This window comes from Haliotis rufescens, unplaced genomic scaffold (genome assembly GCF_023055435.1).
Source record: "Haliotis rufescens isolate VD_foot unplaced genomic scaffold, xgHalRufe1.0.p SCAF_7, whole genome shotgun sequence".
Classification (NCBI taxonomy): domain Eukaryota; kingdom Metazoa; phylum Mollusca; class Gastropoda; order Lepetellida; family Haliotidae; genus Haliotis; species Haliotis rufescens.
In genome coordinates this window covers 1,116,130-1,137,784 of record NW_025964361.1, presented here as the reverse complement: position 1 = coordinate 1,137,784, position 21,655 = coordinate 1,116,130, and the positions used below count along the sequence as shown (strand labels likewise).

The 21,655-nt window shown below is 43.6% G+C and overlaps 1 protein-coding gene across 6 annotated transcripts in view; it reads right to left on the bottom strand.

Moving 5' to 3' along the window:
• The window catches only part of LOC124139639, an 80,777-nt gene that overhangs the window by 43,891 nt on the left and 15,231 nt on the right, over positions 1 to 21,655 (bottom strand). For 3 of the 6 annotated variants that reach the window (XM_048387590.1, XM_048387589.1, XM_048387594.1), the window contains exons 13-20: positions 20,521 to 20,628; positions 16,449 to 16,514; positions 16,160 to 16,194; positions 8,953 to 9,105; positions 8,355 to 8,699; positions 7,266 to 7,436; positions 5,196 to 5,461; positions 3,026 to 3,052 (exon numbers count right to left, since the gene is read on the bottom strand). In XM_048387590.1, coding sequence (XP_048243547.1) covers positions 3,026 to 3,052; positions 5,196 to 5,461; positions 7,266 to 7,436; positions 8,355 to 8,699; positions 8,953 to 9,105; positions 16,160 to 16,194; positions 16,449 to 16,514; positions 20,521 to 20,628 — 1,171 coding nt within the window. The remainder of the gene's footprint in view (positions 1 to 3,025; positions 3,053 to 5,195; positions 5,462 to 7,265; positions 7,437 to 8,354; positions 8,700 to 8,952; positions 9,106 to 16,159; positions 16,195 to 16,448; positions 16,515 to 20,520; positions 20,629 to 21,655) is intronic. The other 3 variants (XM_048387592.1, XM_048387593.1, XM_048387591.1) reach the window with 2 other exon arrangements.

Sequence of the window (21,655 nt, the reverse complement as noted above, 5' to 3'; positions counted from 1 at the left end):
GTTAACTGATGCCCATGTATAGTTGCCCCTTACATTAAGCCCTGCATCACACAGTAGTTAACTGATACCCATGTATAGTTGCCCCTTACATTAAGCCCTGCATCACACAGTAGTTAACTGATACCCATGTATAGTTGCTCCTTACATTAAGCCCTGCATCACACAGTAGTTAACTGATACCCATGTATAGTTGCCCCTTACATTAAGCCCTGCATCACACAGTAGTTAACTGATACCCATGTATAGTTGCCCCTTACATTAAGCCCTGCATCACACAGTAGTTAACTGATACCCATGTATAGTTGCCCCTTACAATAAGCCCTGCATCACACAGTAGTTAACTGATACCCATGTTTAGTTGCCCATGTTTAGTTGCCCCTAACATTAAGCCCTGCATCACACAGTAGTTAACTGATACCCATGTATAGTTGCCCCTTACATCAAGCCCTGCATCACACAGTAGTTAACTGATACCCATGTATAGTTGCCCCTTACATTAAGCCCTGCATCCCAAGGTAGTTAACTGATACCCATGTATAGTTGCCCCTTACATCAAGCCCTGCATCACACAGTAGTTAACTGATACCCATGTATAGTTGCCCCTTACATCAAGGTCTGCATCCCAAGGTAGTTAACTGATACCCATGTATAGTTGCCCCTTACATCAAGCCCTGCATCACACAGTAGTTAACTGATACCAATGTGTAGTTGCCCCTAACATTAAGTCCTGCATCACACAGTAGTTAACTGATACCCATGTATAGTTGCCCCTTACATTAAGCCCTGCATCCCAAGGTAGTTAACTGATACCCATGTATAGTTGCCCCTTACATTAAGCCCTGCATCACACAGTAGTTAACTGATGCCCATGTATAGTTGCTCCTTACATTAAGCCCTGCATCACACAGTAGTTAACTGATACCCATGTATAGTTGCTCCTTACATTAAGCCCTGCATCACACAGTAGTTAACTGATACCCATGTTTAGTTGCCCCTTGCATCAAGCCCTGCATCTCACAGTAGTTAACTGATACCCATGTATAGTTGCCCCTTACATCAAGCCCTGCATCACACAGTAGTTAACTGATATCCATGTATAGTTGCCCCTTACATCAAGCCCTGCATCACACAGTAGTTAACTGATACCCATGTATAGTTGCCCCTTACATTAAGCCCTGCATCACACAGTAGTTAACTGATACCCATGTATAGTTGCCCCTTACATTAAGCCCTGCATCACACAGTAGTTAACTGATACCCATGTATAGTTGCCCCTTACATCAAGCCCTGCATCCCAAGGTAATTAACTGTCAGTATGCACCTCTAAACAAAATATCTATTCTATCTAACACACATTTTAATAAATATTCAAAAGAGTAATTTCTAATCTACAGTGAGACCTTGTTAATGTAGACCCCATTCTCCAGAACACCACCTTCCTGACATTTACTGGTGGGAATACTTACATGTACACAAAACAACAATATCAGATAATCCACACCTATTATATCCATCTTCCTGAGGCAAGGGAGTTAACTGACTATAAACGTCCAGTTTCCACCCTTGCTGAACTAGGCTGGAATTTCTTGGCTCGATCGTAGCACCACCAGTGACTACGTTGTATTACAAGTCATGTCCCTTCTATGTCCCTCCTAATGACCAATCAGATTCCACCTCTCATATCAATTTCATTTGCTCCAAACAAAATGGCGTTGCCCAGTCAAGACGATCTGATCAATAATCAAGATCTTATTGTAATAAAATGGGTTTTCCTTGATCACGTTGATTGAAAACATAAAAGATTTGGGAATATCCGTTGGCACTTGAAGATTATTTTGTCTAGACCCGACAATCCAGTGCTTGATATAATGAGCAACGTCCATTTCAGGGAACAATGTTACACCATCAAACAAGTAACCTAGCATGACCACCAAATCCATTACATCGCCTCTTACAACAAGCACATGTTGCTTGGAATACTTATAGAGCTGAATGATGTATTATATCTGATGTAGTTACAAAGTTTCATCAAGACATATCAGTGCTTTGAGTAAAAGTCTGTCATGTAGTCTTTTCATCATAGAAAAAAGGTAAATAATTGTCATCCTCGAGAATGAAAAAGGCAAAAGTTCAGCACTTGGTGAGCATACAAAGTTTCACAAAGAATTACCAAACCGTTAATGACTCCGGAAACAAACACTACATTCATTTGAACAAAAGTCTAAGTCTAACATTCCTGAATAGCAAAAGGCACCAGTTCAGCACGTGTCTGATGTGTTAACAACATAATGAACAAAGTTTTACAGAGAACCACTGAATTTGATTTTTGCTCCAGAAACTAACACTACCCTCACTGGAACCTAAGTCCAAATTGTGTCCTTTGCAACGCAAAATTTGTTTTAAAAACAATCCTCATCATCAACAGGCACTAATTCATGACATGCTTGATGTGCATACTAAGTTTCACAAATAAATAATAAATGGTGTAAGAGTCATGCTCCAGAAACAAAACAAAATGAAACATGACAGATGGCCCGTTTCTATAGCCCCAGCAAAGCTTCATTTGGTTGGTTGGTTGTTTTTTTTGTTTAACGCTGCACTCAGCAATATTCCAGCTATATGACGGCGGTCTGTAAATAATCGAATCTGGACCAGACAATCCAGTGATTGACATCATGAGCATCGATCCATGCAATTAGGATCAATGACATGCATCAACCAAGTCAGCGAGCCTGACCACCCGATCCCGTTAGTCGCCTTTAACGACAAACATAGTCACCTTTTACGGCAATCATGGGTTGCTGAAGACCTATTCTACCCCGGAATCTTCACGGGTATGGACCGGGGATAACAATAATTATAAAGGTAAATATATTAAGGAGATAAAAATAATGTGTTCAAGATTTACAGGTGTTATTGAGTACTGAAATCTTCTAACAACATTCCATGTTTCCCTCTAGCAGGCTACATGAAGATTAGTTGTGCGTTAGTCCTGGTTATCTCTACCACCAGCCCCACAGCTTACCTGCACGTCTGCCCCCTACTCCCTTGCCTGGAACACAACAGTCTCTCTCAACTACCGGACATTAGCTACAATCTCACAAAATCAGATCTTAGTTCTTGCTACTACCAAAAAAAGATCAGAATGACCTTTGGCTGACCAATGAAAAAACATTAGCCAATCAGAAAGCAGCTTTCTCATGCTTTGCTGCACTAGTTTCAAACTGGCAACTTCCATTCCAGATTATGCTTGAAAAGTATTTGACAAAATTTGAGTTTCAAAAATTGAAAACTGAACAAAAGAATATTCTGGATTGTGTAATAGATTGCCGACTTTGAATGGCAGTACTTCCCAAAGGCTATGTAAAATCTTTCCATTTGAAATGGTAATCCCATTGAAGTGAGAGCTAGACGGTGATTTTGACAGAATCAGTCGTACACCCCATAAATGTCTCTCGGAATACCCAGTGTTAACCTTTTCGAGATTGCATGATTAGAAAACAAATTTCGACTGTTACTTTCCTGATCTGTTGAGCAAAACTCTGATTGATTGGATGAAAGGTCGTCTAGATATGAGCTGTCATGGGATGACCTGAAATCTTTGTTTGTGGCAAGAACTAAGATCTGATTTGAATTAGATTGTATCAGCTAGCACAATACAAAACTGGGTACACTCTGAACACCCATGTCACTGAGACATCTTAGTGATAACAGAGTTCCTGTACACAATAATCACTGATAAACACAAAACTACTGACAAGATAGCATGGAGGATCAACTTCATTATTACAATTGTAGTAATGTTTGTGTGTACACTCTAACCCTGTCATCAAGCAGGTGATATACAAGCCAAGTAACCATATATAAACACAGGTAGACATTGTTATTATGAATTATATATTATCAACCAGTGGTTGACAGTCATCAGGGCTTGAATACATGCTGTCAAGTCTGTATCCTAAACCCATTCTGCCTCTGACTCTGTCTGAATGGAAGGTGCAACATACCAAACAACAAATTCCATCTCGAATGTTAACAGATTTTGTTTGTTTGTTGTTTAAACGCCGCAATCAGCAATATTCCAGCTCTATGACGGCGGTCTGTAAATAATCAAATCAGATCTGGCCACCCGATCCTGTTAGTCACCTTTTACAGCAAGCATGGTTTGCTGAAGACCTTTTCTAACCCGGATATTCACGGGCTGAATGTTAACAGAAGAACAGATACTGTAAATCGTGAAATTATTGCGTCTCCAAAAGAATGGGACTGCTGACCCCTAGCCAAATATGCGACTCAATATGAATGCGACACCCCCTCCTCTCAAGCATCAGTGGATTTATATCTAAAGAAAATATCCTCTGTCAGGTGTACAGGAGAATCCTCACCTTAATCCAACCTTATTTTAATCCAATCACAAACCAAATAGCACCGCTTATTAGTGCTGAGTAGAGTACTCCCACTAAAACAATACATGCTCGCTGGCTCGTGTCGCAAAGAACAAAGACACTGTGTTGCATGGGTGGCGTCTGTCTGGACTTGCAGGTGTGATCAGTGATGACATTAGTGAGTAGAACTCTTGTCTTGATATAATTAGTGTTTGAATGACATGGTTTATATACTTGTTACAGGTGAGGTGAAATGGAGTTTAACGTCACGTCCAAGATTATTGCACTTATATAGCGACGCGCATGCACGTGTGTGTGTGTGTGTGGCTGCTTGTACTAGTCCGGACTGATGCCGATTTATAGTGCTAGCACACTGAGATTCCATGCCGCAGTTTAACATGAATACCCCACTCAGACACAGTATACTGACTCCGAGCCGACCAGTCCTTGTTTTAGCCCCTTAATGCCGAGTGCCAGACAAGGTAACAACAAGTACCATCTTTTAACGTCTTTTGGTATGACGCGGCCGGGGATCGAACCCCGGACCTTCCGCTCTCCGGGCGGACGCTATACCATTAGACCACGGAGGCGGTGCTGCTCAATAAACAGTGATTTGGAATACATACTTGTTTATTTTCAGCATATCATAGAATGTCTAAGTTGGTATTCCTGCTATCCAAAATGTCTTATTGTTGATATAAATGCGATGTTTAATAATGCGAGCTAAGACCACTCCCATTTTTCGCATTTATTTTCGGTCGCGTTAATGTCCAGATTTACAGTATTTGACATCATTCAACAAAGACATACCTCTCAATACCAGCTGCATCTTCTGGGTCTAGCATGTTTTCGTCAGACTCAGTTTCAACCTCACTGTCTGAGTCGGACTCGGGCACGGTCTGCAGCTGCTGAGATTCTGGTCCTAGTGATGCTCGCGTGTAGTCTGGGAACAACACCTCCCTCACCTTGGCCGGGGGGATGTCAAGCTTGGGGGGAGCTGGGTTCCAGTAGACCCGAGACTCATCACTCCCTATACTTATCTTCTGACCATCTACACTGATGTCACACTGGACGAACTGGGGATGAAACAGGCTGGGTATCATATAATGTACGTATAGTTGAGAGAGTTAGATCAGATTTGCTTTATTACCATGATATAATGTCTATAATTATAGATATCATCAAAAAGTAAAATAATGTAGAATTAGCAATATACCAGCTACATGATGTAACTGATATACCCTTTTGGACGTTATAAGCGCCAAGGGCGCTCTCAAAATTAGAAATAGGGGGCTCTTATTATTATTTTGGTGAAAAAAAAAAACAGAGTTAAAAGTTCGTAAATTTCATGGTTTATCCTGACAGCCTGAAATGTTTATATACAACATATATATTTTTCCAGGATTTAATTGCCCATAATTAAGGGTGCATATGTAACACACGAGTGCGTATCATACACGAATAAATAAGTCTTGTGTACATTGATCAATCGGAAGGGGTGCTAATTGAGATTGTTCACTAACCAATATATTAGCAAATATCGCTGTGGGCGCTTATTATGTTGAATACGGTAATGAACAATAATACAATGACATGCTATCAACCAAGTCAATGAGCCTGACATCTTCCTGATACAAGGGAGTTAACTGACTATAAAAGTCCAGTTTCCATCCTTGCCGAACAAGGCAGGAATTATGGTGTGATATTTTGGTTGCACTAACAAGTCTATGCATAGTCCAATCATAATCACGTAATAAAATGGACATCCAGTTCGTAAACTGCCGTGCAGATTTCGGTTGATTGCAGGATTTGCCAAGCATGTGTTCCGACAACTTGGCATCAACAGATATTTTCCAAATGTTTTCATATTTATAATCAAGGTGCTCACATGATTTGATGCACTTTGCAAAGTTAGACCTGTTTTATTACAGATCTTGATTACTCATCAGATTGCCTTCACTAGCAGCTGCCATTTTATTTGAAGCAAATGCAAGTGATATGAGAGGTGGAATCTGATTGGTCGATAGAATGGACATAACTCATAATAGCCACTGGTGGCGCTACGATTGAACCCAGAAATTCCAGCCTAGTTCGGCAAGGGTGTGAGCTGTACTTTTATAGTGAGTTAACTCCCTTGCCTCAGGAAGAATGTGAGCCTGACAACTCAATCCAACCATAGATTGTTTGGGCCACATTCTAACCAAGGATTTATGTAAGAGCACAAAAATATGTTGTTTTTTGTGCTAAAACACCATCCTTGTTTACTTATACATGTCAACTTGTGAGATGAGGTAGTTAGGTGAAATGGGGTTTAAAGTCGCGTCCAAGATTATTGCGCTTATACAGCTTGTACCAGTCCGGACTGATGCCGATTTATAGTGCTAGCCCACTGAGATACCATGCCGCAGTTTAACATGAATATCCCACTCAGACACAGTATACTGACTCCGAGCCAACCAGTCCTTGATTTAGTCCATTAATGCCGAGCGTCAGACAGGGTAACAACAAGTACCATCTTTTAACGTCTTTGGGTATGACGCGGCCAGGGATCGAACCCTGGACCTTCCGCTCTCCGGGCAGATGCTCTACCCATGTTTATTCTATTTGAAAACCATATAGCATTCTAATGCATTATTATTTCATTTTCAAAACATATATAAATAAAATCAGCCTGAAATCTCTTGGGTGAAAAATATGAATATATAAATAATTATATGTAATCTTAAAATTTAAAGATTTTAACATCAAAATATGAGGTGAGGTGAAATGAATGTATAAAAAGATGTAGCCTTATAGTTTTAAGGAGTTAAGATTCAAATCATATGAATAAACTGAATCCTTTTGGAAAAATGAATCAGTAAATTAACCCGATGTCCCTACCACTTCCTCTGCCCTCTGCTGCCACGCCTCCAGTGTGTCCTCTGACCCCACCTGACCTGCTTCATCAATGACCCGCTGGGCAATGATCGACATCCGCTCATCCTCATCTTCCTCCACAGACTCCTCCTCTATAGCGCCTGGAGCCGGTATTGCAGGACCCATCGCACCAAACTGGACAACAGGGAAAACATGCTCAGTTTGAATGTAACACCCACCAGACACTGAATCCCTCTACCCCCGATCTCAAGCAGCATCTCACCACTAACTCCCCAGGTGCCCACTGCTCCTTGATAAACACTTTATTCACGAAATGCCCCCAAAAGATTATTTTTTCAAAGGTTATATTTTGGGGCATACTGTTAATATTTCCTAAGTTTCAAAGGTATGCCCCGAGTGCAAAATCAGCTCTACTGGAAGCCCTCATAAAATCTCCAATATCATCATCATCATCATCATCATCATCAGCAGCAGCAGCAGCAGCAGCTGCATCATCATCATCATCATCATCATCATCATCATCATCATCATCATCATCATACCTTTGTTTAAGGGAACATTCTAAATGAACTACTTTAGACAAGAAATGTAAAAGAAGATAATGCCAATGATACTATCAGCATCTTTAAACTATGTATAGTCTCACTGTTTATCAAATTTATCTAATCAAAAGACCATTTCAAAATGGATGACCAATTACATAGTCATCTTGGCCTAAAAGACCTAGTCAGAAAAGCATGGTGATGAACCTTTTTGGCTTTCTTAGCCTAAAAAAACTATTCATGAAAACATGGTGATGAGGAACTTTATTAGGTTTCTTGGCCTAAACTACTTATTAAGATGAGGAACTTTATTAGGTTTCTTGGCCTAAACTACTTATTAAGATGAGGAACTTTATTAGGTTTCTTGGCCTAAACTACTTATTAAGATGAGGAGCTTTATTAGGTTTCTTGGCCCAAAAGACCTACTCATGGTGATGAGGAACGTAATCAGTTTTCTTGGTCTTAACAACTTATTTATAAAAGCATGGTGATGAGGAACTTTATTTGCTTTCCTGGCCTCAACTACTTATTTATATAAGCATTAACTCACCCTGTAGGGTTGAGCTGGGAAGGATGATGAGAACTGGTCCGGAGTGTGGTACTTCCGGCCAACATTCTGGAAATGTTTGGGCAGCTGGAACTCGGATGTCATCTTACAAAAGTGATGGATGCTCTTCTTCCCCCCTTCATCTTCTACCTCAGACGTCGGCATGTACTTCCTCTCTGTCGTCGGGGCCCATGAGGAAAGGAAGGACACAGAGGTGGAGTAGACAGGAAGGCGTGGTCCGGTGAAGGGGGTGGGGATCTGTCGATCCTGCAGCTCCTTTTGTGTACCTTCCACCTTCACCAGGTCCTCATATGTGGCTGTGGGTGGGGCGAGCAGGTCCTCATATGCCTGGGGAGACAAGAGTGAGTGACTAGTTTAACTCCGTATTTCTGCACTATCATGACAGACGGTCAGTAACGGTCTGGATCAGGCAAACTAGAGACTGAAAGCAATAGCAGTGATCCAGGCCTTTGGGACGTGATGACATTGCTTCAACTGAACAATCAGCACTGAAACTTGACATGTGTAAATATCAGAAAGGTTTTGGGGACACTCATTCTTTCTATTCAGACAAAGTCAGACAATATTGGCTGCCTCCTACCTGGCGAATATCAACTCCCACATCAGCTGCTGGTTCTTCCTCTAGCCAAGCCTCCTCCTCCTCCTCCTCGTCCATCTCAATGAGGCTGTCCAGTGTAGTGGTGGTTGCAGCTGTAGGCGGGGGAACATCAGGGATGACCGGGGGAGGTAGCGTCTGGAACATATAGTCACACGTCTACATCCACAAATATCAAAACTTGTTTCACGAGCTACTTGACTTTTAATACAATCAAGGCCTGACAACTCTTTCTTTGAAAGTTTTGAACATGTGGTAAAAAGCAAAATGTTCAGAAATCTTGAAATCATAGTCTACATGTCGCAAAAAAACATGTTTACCTCCCTTGGACAAGTGGTATCAGACACAGGTCTGTACATCTGACATAAGCTGTTCTAAGTAACCTTCATGGTAGGTTCCTGTGAGTTATTACCATATTTGATGCAATAAGCGCCCAGGGATCTCTCAAAATTAGAAATTAGGGGGCTCTTATTAGAATAAAATTTTGGTGAAAAAAAAACCAGTTGAAAGATCGTAAATTTTGTGGTCTATGCTGAAAGCCTGAAATGATACCAAAGAAAAGTCTGTGCGTATTATACACGACAGATACATTTTCCAGAATTTAATTGCCCATTATTAAGGGTGCATATAACACACGAGTGCATATTATACACGAATAAATGGGTTTTTCAGATTAAAAACGATGTTTTATTGGTCTGTTTTCAGTCGTACAAATGGGTATCTCTCATACCCTCACGTCTAGTCGCACGTTTAAGAGGAAGCCAGAAGCTGGAATGTAAACATTAAACTTGTTTCCGTCCGGTTGCGCACGCACCTCCCTATGACATGTCACAAATCTCGAAGAATAAGCCATCAAGCAGGACTGGACTGGATTACTTCCCTGTGGGGATGGTTGGGTGGGAACGTACGACTGAAAACAGACCAATAAAACATCGTTTTTAATCTGAAAAACCCATGTTTTAGTCTGTTTTCAGTCGTACAAATGGGTAGAATTCGACGGAAAACTGGAAGGAGGGTCGGGAAAGTAATCAGGCAGTGACCACTTTCACGTCGAATGTACCAAGTTCCTCACCCCTGTAGTGACAATAGAACATTCGACCAGATGCACGGACGAGACAAGTTGTTTATCATGAACGCACAGCATGGTTAATGCTCTTCGACACACAACTAATTATCGATGCGACAGGCCAACTGCACGCGTCAGTTGAACTGCGATCGAAGTGTGGTCGACGAATAGTTTAGTTACAGAGCAACTCGCAGTATACAAGGTAACTAAAACAGCATGTTTAATGCTCTTCGACTCACAACTAATTATCGAAGCGACAGGACAACTGCACACGTCAGTTGAATTGCGATCGAAATGTGGTCGGCGTATAATTTAGTTACAGAACTCGCCGTAGACAAGGTAACTAAAATAGCATGGGTAATGCTCTTCAACACACAACTAATTATCGATGCGACAGTACAACTGCACACGTCAGTTGAACCCGGATCGAAGTGAGGTCGGCGCATAATTTAGTTACAGAGCAACTCGCAGTATACAAAGTAACTAAAAAATACGAGCAGTACTATAATGTATGGGAAGACGATGCATACACCGAATAACCATAATAAAAAGCAGAAGTACTGCACGCAACAAAAAACCATAAGAATGCGTACATTCACCAACAGCTTTTATTGTAACCTGTAGTATGTCACGAAGTGTCGAGCAAAAAACTCCAAAGTGAATAAAACACAAATTCACTGTCTTTTCTGAGAGATCTGTTGTGCCACCACGAGTGGACCAAACTGTTTGAGTCCTTCAACATCTTCTGTGGAGAAATCTCTAAGATAATGCGAAGCAAACACTGAAGTAGATCTCCAAAAGCAGCCCTCCATAATAACTTGTAGCGAACAATTACTGTGGAGTGCTAATGTTGAAGCGAAGGCTCGAACTTCGTGCGGATGAGAGGAGGTGGGAGGTGCGAGTCCTTGTGCCTCGTAAGCTCTGAGAATTACCGCTCTCAACCAAAATGAGAGAGTATTACGTGTAATCTCTTTCTTTGCATTGGTTGAGAGCGGTATGAACAGCCGTCGAAAATGTTGTCGTCGCTGTTCAGAACGCTGCAGGTAAATACGAAGCGCACGAACTGGGCACAAGGTGAGATCAGCGTGATCATGAGGGCCCATAATGGCAGACAAGGAAGGAATGTGGAACATTCTCGGATCTTGGCCAGGAAGTTGATTTTTCGCTAAAAAATCCCATCGGAGACCAAGATGGACGTTGCCATGGTTACGCTGATCGAACGTAATCCGACCGACGTCAATGGCATGTATTTCCGTAATTCTCGCAGCCGTAGCCAGCGAGAGAAGGAAAACCGTATCTGAGACAATAAGTCGAACGCGACCTGATCGAGAGGCTCGTAAGCCTGACTAGACAGGTTGCGCAGAACGACACCAAGGTCCCAGGCCGGCGGTCGGAATTTACGTGACTGATCTTCAACCATGAAGGCACGTAGAATCTTCTGCAACTCCGGTACGTTAGTGAGCTTGTCGCCCGTAGGAGACGGCACTACTGAAGCCAAAGCTGCCAGATATGTCGAGATCGTCGACCCTTTCAGACGCCGAGATGACCGGAGAGAGACTAGGAACTCCGCCACCTGTGGTGGGGTCGCTACCGCCGGGTTGAAGCCATGAGACCTGGCGAAAATGGAGAAAGTGGTCCACTTGTCATCTTACAGCTTACGAGTCGTAACTCGATGTGCCGACGAGACAAGCGCTGCCGCTTTAGCCGAATAGCCTTTCTTCATTAACGAGGTCTTAAGCAAACCCAGGCGTGAAGCTGGAAGTTCTTTATCCCCGGATGCAAGTCGTCGGTGTGAGGATGAAGAAGGAGGTCGTCTCGATCTGGCAACGGGAACGGTGGTTGATCGATGATCTGAAGAAGTTCCGGGAACCATGTTCTGGCCGGCCAATAAGGCGCGACCAAAAGCAGACGTAGGTTGGCCGTTTGACGAACTGTCACCAGTTGCGATGGTAACAGCACCGTTGGTGGAAACGCGTAAGCGTCTAGACCCCCCCACTATATCGCTAGAGCGTTGTGGTCCCATGCCCGTGGGTCTGGAACCGGCGACACGAATCGAGGGAGGCGGTTGTTGTACGGGGCAGCAAAGAGATCTACTTGGGGCAACCAGAGTCGATCTGTCAGCAGATGAAAGACTGTCGGATGGATCATCCACTCCGTGGGAGACGGCCTCGATGGTCTCGACAGGGCGTCGGCATCACATTCTTGGCCCCCGGGATGTGACGGGCGCGTACGCCCATATCCAAGTCGTCGACGAGGGCGAAGAACCTGAATGTCCGGTCCAGAAGGGCCGCCGACTGAGTTGTTCCCTGTTTGTTGACGCAGTGGACGACTGTGGAGTTGTCCGACTGTATCATCAGCCGTTTCCGACGGAGTCGAAGTTTCCAAAACTCGACCGCCCGAATCACTGCTTCCATCTCGAGGCAGTTGATGTGGAGGACCTTTTCTACTGGCGACCACAGCCCGGCCACTTGGTCGTCCCCGAAGTGCGCTCCCCAGCCTTCCAATGACGCGTCTACGAATAGGTGTAGTATGAACGGAGGCTCGCTCATAAAGACGCCTTCGCAAACGTTCGACGGCTGGAGCCACCACTCCAGATGACAACGTAGCTGCGCCGGAAGTGGAACCAGGAGATTGGGAAACTCCAGGTGGGGGTACAGCAATCTCTGCAGCGGACGAAGTTGAAGACGACCTCGACGAGTCAAGTCTTGGGCCGATGTCAACAGACCGAGGACTTCCTGCCACGTGTGCACCGACGCCGAGGCATGTAGAAGTCTCGGAACGCTGCTGACAATCTTGTCCCAACGGTCTTGAGGTACCTGGACCAGATTGACTCCCGTCTGGAAGCGTATCCTAATGTACTGAGTTGGTACCAAGTCCGACTTTTGAAAGTTGACGATCCACCCGAGGTACCGTAGTAGACTCAGGGTGGTCGCCAACTCACCTTGAAGGGCTTCTGTAAACTGGTGAGCTTGGAGCCCGTCGTCTAGGTAGAAGGCGACCCTGATCGCCTGCCGATGGAGCCATTCTACGACCGTCTTCATGATCCGTGTGAAAAAGCACGGGGCCGTAGAAATTCCAATCGGGAGGGCCGCCCACTGGTAAGGAATACCTTGGTATTCGAATCGGAGGTACTTCTGGAACTCGGAAGCTATTGGTACATGTAGATACGCGTCCTGAAGGTCTAACGAGACGAGGAAGTCGTTCGCTAATATCATCCGACGCAGAGAGCTGAGGGATATCAAGGTGAATGTGTCGGGCGGTTGGAGGTATGTTGCGTTGAACTTTTTGAGATTGAAAATAAGCCGCATCTTTGTGGAGTTTTTCTTGGGTACTAGAAAGATGGGCGAGTAGTACCTCGGCGATGGTGCCGATGTCCCCAGGCGAAGTACGGCCGCCTTTTCCACCAACAAATCGATGGCCGCCGTCAGCCGATCCGTTGGTGGAATGTGGAATGTCGGGGATGACGTCACTGGTGGCGTCGATCTCAGGCGTGGGGCGTAGCCTGTTGTCAAAATGTTCTGAACGTAAGGGTCGTTGAGGAAAACCTACTTGTGGGCATAGTGACGAAGTCGCCCCCCTACCGGTAGCTCGTCTAAAGGTAGTGTCACCGGGGGAGACTCCAACCACGGCGACGGCGGGGGAAGGGACCTCACTTCCTCCCCCGCTGGCACTGTCCCCCTCTGGGAAACTTGGAAAAGGAGACCTGGCGACCTTTCCTGTCGGAATCTCTCTTGCGGGACGGCTGTCGAGGCACGTCCCTACAGAAGGCCCGTTGCACATTCTCGTTTCGGTAACGTCGTCGTGGGGCGTTCGAAACCGGTGGCCGTCTGGACAGGTTGTGTGAAGCCGAAATGATGATGTCACGCTCGGCTTCCCTGGAGTACTTGTCCAGAACGTTGTTGGTACAACCGTCGAACAACTGTTGCGATGTCCACGGGGCCCGTAAGAGTGACCTGCCATGACGATCAGGTAGGTCAGTGCAGTCGATGTAACCAGACGCGCCGTAGTAATCTGGCCCGATACATATCGGGACTGGGCGAGGACGTCCGAGATCCACCGTTGCATACAGGTGAGGACCGAAGGCACCGTCCTGTCGTCCTCGTCCTGGGGTTCTTTCTCCTCAAAGCACACTGAGAGGGCCTTGATCGCTGTCGACAGCATAGCAAGAGTTTGCAGCTGGTGACGAACAGCAGTGTCCATGGATTCCAAATGTGGAGGGCGCTGGTCTCTTGAAGAGTAGCCCCCAGTCCAAATCCCTAGTCATGGGTGACGAAAACGGCATGCCATAGATCGGGTAACGAGATCAACCAGGCGGCTTGCAGAAGCTCTGCCCAGGCAGAGCAGAGCCAAAGTTCTGGTCCATGTCGTGAGCCATGGCTCTGAAGACATCGCGAGGAGAAAACTGAAGAGACTGCGGTGTATCTCCGACCTTAAAGCCCGCACGCGTCGGGTTGTCATCGTTCTTTGGGAGGCCTAGGAGGGCTGTCGTCACAATCCATCGTCGACGTCGAGTGTGGAGGCGTAGATGAAGGAGCTGCTGTACTAGTTGACGGGCCATGGACCCCCGACGTAGTCGTATCCTTCTTGGTCGACGCCGTCGAGGCGAGGACCGCCGCCGTGATCTGGGCTATCAAAGCCGGGTCGATATGAAAGGGAGATGAGGTCGTCGTTCTGTCACTATCTTCACTACGACGCTGAACTCCCCGAAACTCCCTTCGAGAACGTCGCACGTCCCCGTGGGGACGAGGGCTACGATCTCTAACTGTAGAAGTACTACGATCCCCATCGTAGTTATCGTCCGAATCATACATTCGACAACCACGATGACGATGAACGCCCTCGTGTCGTGTACTGTCTCTCGACGAGGCACTCGTCCTGTCGTCCCGACTTGAACGGGAACGACTTCTGTGTCCACTGTCGTCCCGCACGACGTCCCTATCGTCGTTGGTAGAACGAGATACGGACCGACTGGGGACCGTAGTCCCCTCATGGTCCTCGTCACCACCCGGTCCCGTCGTAACGGGGGAGGCTGAGTGACGCTCTCGATCAACCGAATGACGAAGACCAGTCGTGCGGGTAGTATCATCAGCAGGCGAACGGTCACATGTCTTGTCGAAAACTGAAGTTGACTGAGGCGGGTCTTTATCAACTGATTTCTGAGGTGTGGTCGACTCGCCACCCCCAGGGCCTGATGCGGAGGGTGCAGAGTCCAAGGATCCAACCGATGACCTTCTCTGCTTGTAGCGCTGGTCAGCGGCCCGCTTCGCCAACGCACGAAGATACAAGTTAAAGTTTATTGAAGACAAGTTCTCACATCCTTTACAACGTTTATTCCACGAACACGTTGAAAACCCGTTCTTAATGATGCAGGAAGGACAATACTTGTGAGGGTCTACTTTAGACAGTTTTCGTTGACACGAGGCACAAATGCCCGACATATTGCCACGTGTAGAATCACTGTCAAACAGCGAAACACGCGTTGAACACAAACAATGGATTACCAAGGATTACATTCCAGGAGTCTACAGGTAAGACATATTATTACTTTATTAGAACAACTGTAGATAAGCGATAAGTACTAGTAGAATACAAACTAGCAGGCTACCGCGAAAGACTTTCTCGAGCGACCAGCGCAGAGGCGCGCTGAGAGATTTGTGACATGTCATAGGGAGGTGCGTGCGCAACCGGACGGAAACAAGTTTAATGTTTACATTCCAGCTTCTGGCTTCCTCTTAAACGTGCGACTAGACGTGAGGGTATGAGAGATACCCATTTGTACGACTGAAAACAGACTAAAACATAAGTCTTGTGTACATAGATCAGTTGGAAGGAGTGCTAATTGGGATTGTTCATTAGCCAATATATTAGCAAATATCCCTGTGGGCGCTTATTAGAGAGGGGCGCTTATTATGTCGAATACAGTATGCCCATTACAAACAAACCTGGCATTTACAAAAAGTGAAAACTATAAAGACTGACCACACAACTGCAAAATAATTTTGGTTTCAATTCCCAAACAAAAAACTTTTTATAAGTATGAAAAATGTCACTAACAGGTTAGTGTAAACAATACTAAAATAAATTAATAACATAGAAATAAACATAGCTCAGCACAACAACACTGACCTGCTCAGTGGGGAGGACCTCAGCACGGAATGTATCTACAACACAACAATAGATAAATCAGAATTATCAGGGATTTACAACACTCAGGCCTAGGAATAATGGTTAGAGTCATTAGTCAGAAACTGTTCCTGGTGATATTTTTGGTACAAAATCCATAATATATTTCACTCGAATGTATGGATGCAATTTTGTGTAAACTATTGTCATGACTCCACAAAGATGGTTGGCTTGTCCATGGATTACAGATAGAGACATAAGCCTGGTCCAAGCATCCCTGCATCCTCCCCACCTTCAAGCACGTCCTCCTCCTCTTCTGGGATACGGTCCGGCACACTCAGATCTCCCCTCACTCGGTCTTAACAGAGAGATACAGACTGGCTGATACACATGACACATCATCTTATCTGACTGTGGAAAAGCAGTTAAATGAAAAGCATATTATTCATATTTCACTCAAGGACTTATTTTGTTCTTCATATAAATATTTAATCACTTAATAAATAGATATAGATAGATATGGGTATCTTACATTTATGTCAAGGGATGAAACACGTAAATTCTTTCGGCCCTACCTTATATATGTTGATATTCATTTGTAGATGTTGATTATGAATTCATTTGTTATATAATAGGCATAAATATTCATTTGATGAAACAATCAGATTATTGTTAATGTTAAAATTCTACTGAAATCTCAGAATTAGTGTGTGAAAGTAGAACAAAATCAAAAGAAATGGAAGTGACTGGATGTTAACTGTACATCAGTGTCCGTTGGGGAGTATCTGAGGGATGTCTAGTGTGTGAGTGAGTGAGTTGGGTTTAACGCTGCTTTTAACAGTTTTCCAGTTATATCGCGGCGTGTCAGCTTAATGTGGGAGGAAAACCTGAAGTGATGCAGGTCTCAGACGTTTACCACTTCGGTGAAACCCAGGAGCACGGGTAGGGTGCTGACAAACCTAGAAACATAATCGGGGCGAACCGGGATTCGAACCCACAATCATAGGTTTCTGGTGTGCCCAAGGGACGCAACTCTGCACAGTGAATCACGGCACCTTAGACGACTGGGCCACCCGTGCCCCCCGGGATGTCTAGTGATGATTTCCACAGTACTTCAGCTATATCACAGACTGTCTGCTTAATGTGGGATGAAACCCAAACTTAGGCAGGTCGTAGACCACTTTGGTGAAATGTATGAGCATGACAATGGTGCTGACAGACCATAAACAGTGTGAGTCTGGGATTCAAACCCATGATAACAACTTGGGCAAATAGGATTGAAACCACAACCAGCAGATCCTGGTAGCCAAGGGACACAACTCCGTCCACATTGAACAGGGAATATCAAGCTCCTTCCCAGCGAGTGACACCTTCGTTACACTCTCGGTAACATCGCTGCCACCAGTGTGGGCGCGGCCATTACAGGAATCTTGAAATTTGCCCTCTAACCCCATATGTAGTAACGTTTATACTTTTGTTTATGTCTTTGGAAATGCCATCATATTTCATTTTGAAAAGGTTTACGACTGACCATGTTTTCCAGATGAATTTACTTTGTTGCTTTAATAATCATATTGGTTTGAGATTGCAAACAAACGGAAAATCAACCAACTTCTCCCTTACATTCTTACTATATCAATTAAAGATGATACTTTTAATGAAATAGAAATTCAAATTGACAAACAAAGACAGTAATTTATCAGCGGTAAGTGTATTCGGCGTCACAACAGTCGTCACTTGTTTGTAAACATAACGGTCATTTGGGTGCGAGTTCAACTCCAAGCATGGTTGGGGCCACCTATCACAGTGGGGAGTTTTGACTGGTGGCAGCGATAGTATAGAGAGCACCGGGAACAGACTATGGCTGTGAGGAGCTTGAGAGAATATGTCAGTGTTACTGTTCATTAGAGACTTTTGGTTAAATATTAGAATTTAATTATAAAAATATTGTTTGTTAGTTCATGATGTTTAACATTCAAGTCAACAATCTACAGGTATACTCTAGCATCTTCAAAGTACTTGCTCCAAAAAAGGGTTGATAATGTGAGCATGTATGCCACATGGGTAGAAAAGTACACTTTATCACACCTCCATGTCAGAATGATGAGATCTGATTGGTTCATGTGACCTTGATAAAATACCATGTATCCCGCCTTGGATGGAAATAAATTCTTCAGCGGATGAATAAATCCCTTATACCCCACCAAGAATAATAAAAAGTTGCACATGGATTTCTGATCGGGAAAATAAATCCTGTGTAGCCGACTTTGAAGCAAAATGCTGAGTCAATGAAGTCACGTGACACAGCACAAGTTAACCTCAGCTCAATCAAACAACTGTTTTCTATCAATTTTGAATAGTTATAATTCTTTTACAATGTCATATCGTTAGGTTTTATACCATGAGCCGGAGGACGCATAAATCCCCATGTACCTCTCGATCTTGCTACAACTCCTGGTATCAGACAGATCACAGATCTGCCCCCCCCTTGTTAAAACCAACCTATCACTATACATACTCTGATAACATTGTGACCAGTCAGTTCCTATTATCAAGTCATCTCACACAATAGTGAGTGAGTTGGGTTTAACGCCGCTTTTAACAGTATTCCAGTTATATCGTGGCGTGTAAGCTTAATGTGGGAGGAAAGCCCGAAGTGATGCAGGTCTCAGACGTTTACCACTTCGATGAAACCCACGAGCACGGGTATGGTGCTGACAAACCTAGAAACATAATCGGGGCGAACCGGGATTTGAACCCACAATCATAGGTTTCTGGCGTGCCCAAGGGACGCAACTCTGCACAGCGAATCGCAGCGCTTTAGACGACTGGGCCACCTGTGCCCCCTTCTCACACAATAAGCATAGGGTACTTGCCCCAGAATCCCTACAAGGGAATCCTGTCTGGATTTATTTCTAGATATAGGGCAGCAAAGTAAATTGTTGCAAATTCACAGAGGATAGATTTTTTAGTCAAAATCCAGAAAACAGTTAGAATAAAACGTAAATTGTTACTGAGTAGTAGGAACTAGAAATTGAAATATATTTGTAAAAATATTTCCTTATACCAGTAAAAAATCTTTATCCAATTGAAAATAAAATATATGATAAAAGACTCACAAATAAAACTCAACTGAGGGATCTTTTGAATTAGACCTATAATCGTGATAATGAGTAAATTATTTGACGATATATTGATGTATATATGTGTTACTGATATATGTTTGTTTTCAGAACTGCAATGGCTATTTGAGTCAAGAAGCAATAAGAAATAGTATTATCCTGTAAGTAATAAATCAACACATGCATCAAAACACAACAGATATTATATTCAATTTTACATTAAATGAAACCAGAGACCATATAATAGACTATTATATGGTCTCTGATGAAACAGACATATGACACGCATACTCGTTTATCCAGTGTGTGAAATCTCCATTCTATTATGATAAATACAATGGACCCTTAACACTATAGCTGAGGTTCAGACGTCACGTCATTAGCTCCCTTGCTCTTGTAACATAGCATAGAATTTCGCTTCCTCAAAAGCAAGAACTCAACAACCAATCAAACTGCCTCTTCTGGACCATCTTCCCGAGGCAAGAGAGTTAACTGACTTAAAAAGTCCAGTTTCCATCCTTGCCGAACTAGGCTTGAATTCCTGGGCTCGATCGTAGCACCATCAGTAGCTATTACGAGTTATGTCCCTTTTAAGCCTCTCCCATTGACCAATCAGATTCCACCTCTCGTATCACTTGCATTCGATTCAAACTAAATGGCGGCGCCCAGTCAAGACGATCTGATCGATAATCAAGATCTATAATGGGTCTTACATCGCAAAGTGTATCAAATCACGTGAGCACCTTGCTTAAAATCATGAAAAGATTTGGAAAATATCTGTTAACAACGAGTTGGCGGTGCACATGCTTTGCAAATCCTGCAATCGATCGAAATCAGCATGACAGTTTACCAACCGGATTTCGATTTTGTTGCGCAATTTTGATTGGACTAAAAACAGACCTGATTATTTACAGACCGCCGTCATATAGCTGTAATATTGCTGAGTGCGGCGTTAAACAACAAACCAACCAACCTTAGTATTAACACAGGGGGTTTATTATACTAAAAAATGTTCAGGTTGCATAAGACACAGCGCTCAAAAGTCAAGTTGAACACTCGTGATATATCTCTTGTTTTAATCATGTAATAATATTCGGGGTCTATTTTTTTTTTAGCTTTGTTTTTCAATCTAGACTCAAAATGGTGGCAAATGGGCCTAGACTCCTGGGTATAGAATGGAGATATGATACACTGGATAATCGGGAATGTATCACATGTGATAGAGAAAGATATGAAGTATACCAGGGTCATCTGCGTCTAGAATGACATCAATGTCAGGAGTCGGAACAGAGGGTGAAGTCTCGTCGCCAGTTTGAGGAGTTACCTCCCTTGTGTTATCAGCATCTTCATCTAGGGTTACGCAGCACAATCAAACACACAGAGACAAGCAACTGAGGAACATCTAGCTATAGGAAAGAGGTGAAATAAACAACCTACTAATAACTACATCAATTAAAAGTGAAATATTTCTATAATCAAATAAAAAAAATTAAACTAAACTCAAACGGGTATGACAAGCTGGATTATGCAAGTCCTATTCTGGAAAGCTATCTATGGTATTATATGTTTCTATCAGAAAATGAATGATTTTACAAAATATTGTTTCATGCAATAGCTAACAATATCACAATGTTGACCTGTAAAATCACCTCGTCTGGTCATGGGGTGAGGTAAATTGGGTTTAACATCGCGTTCCAAGATTATTGCACTTATATAGCGTGTGTGGCTGCTTGTACTTGTCCGGACTGATGCCGATTTTATGGTGCTAGCCCACTGAGATACCATGTCGCAGTTTAACTTGAATACCCCACTCTGACACAGTATACTGACTCTGGGGCGACCAGACCTTGTTTTAGCCCCTTAATGCCGAACGCCAGACAGGGTAACAACAAGTACCATCCTCTAACATGTTTTGGTATGACGCGGCCGGGGATTGAACCGCCGACATTCCGCTCTCCGGGTGGAAGCTTTACCACTAGACCGGTGGCGGTCTAATCTAGCCTCACTGACAGCTGATCCCTCCTGGGGTCAGTTATCCAAGTATCGGTACTAGCCACTGTCCATTTTAGTCAGTTCAAACAGGGAACTCTGGGAACCTGTGCTACCTAGAACTCTATGAGGGACTATCAGGAAATGATAATTAATCTATTTATTCTACACTGATACAGTGAGTTCCTATCTATATATCTATATATCTATATTAGATCATGGTAACTCCTATACTTTATAGGCTTACAGTGGTATTAGCACTAAGATTGCTTTGTGCAAGTGGGACTAGATGTTTTTCATTGGGGTAGGCAACTAGGTCTGGAGATTTCTGATCAAGTTCTTTTTCACTTTTAATAAATCCAACTCTGTTTCTTTGAAGATTTGGACA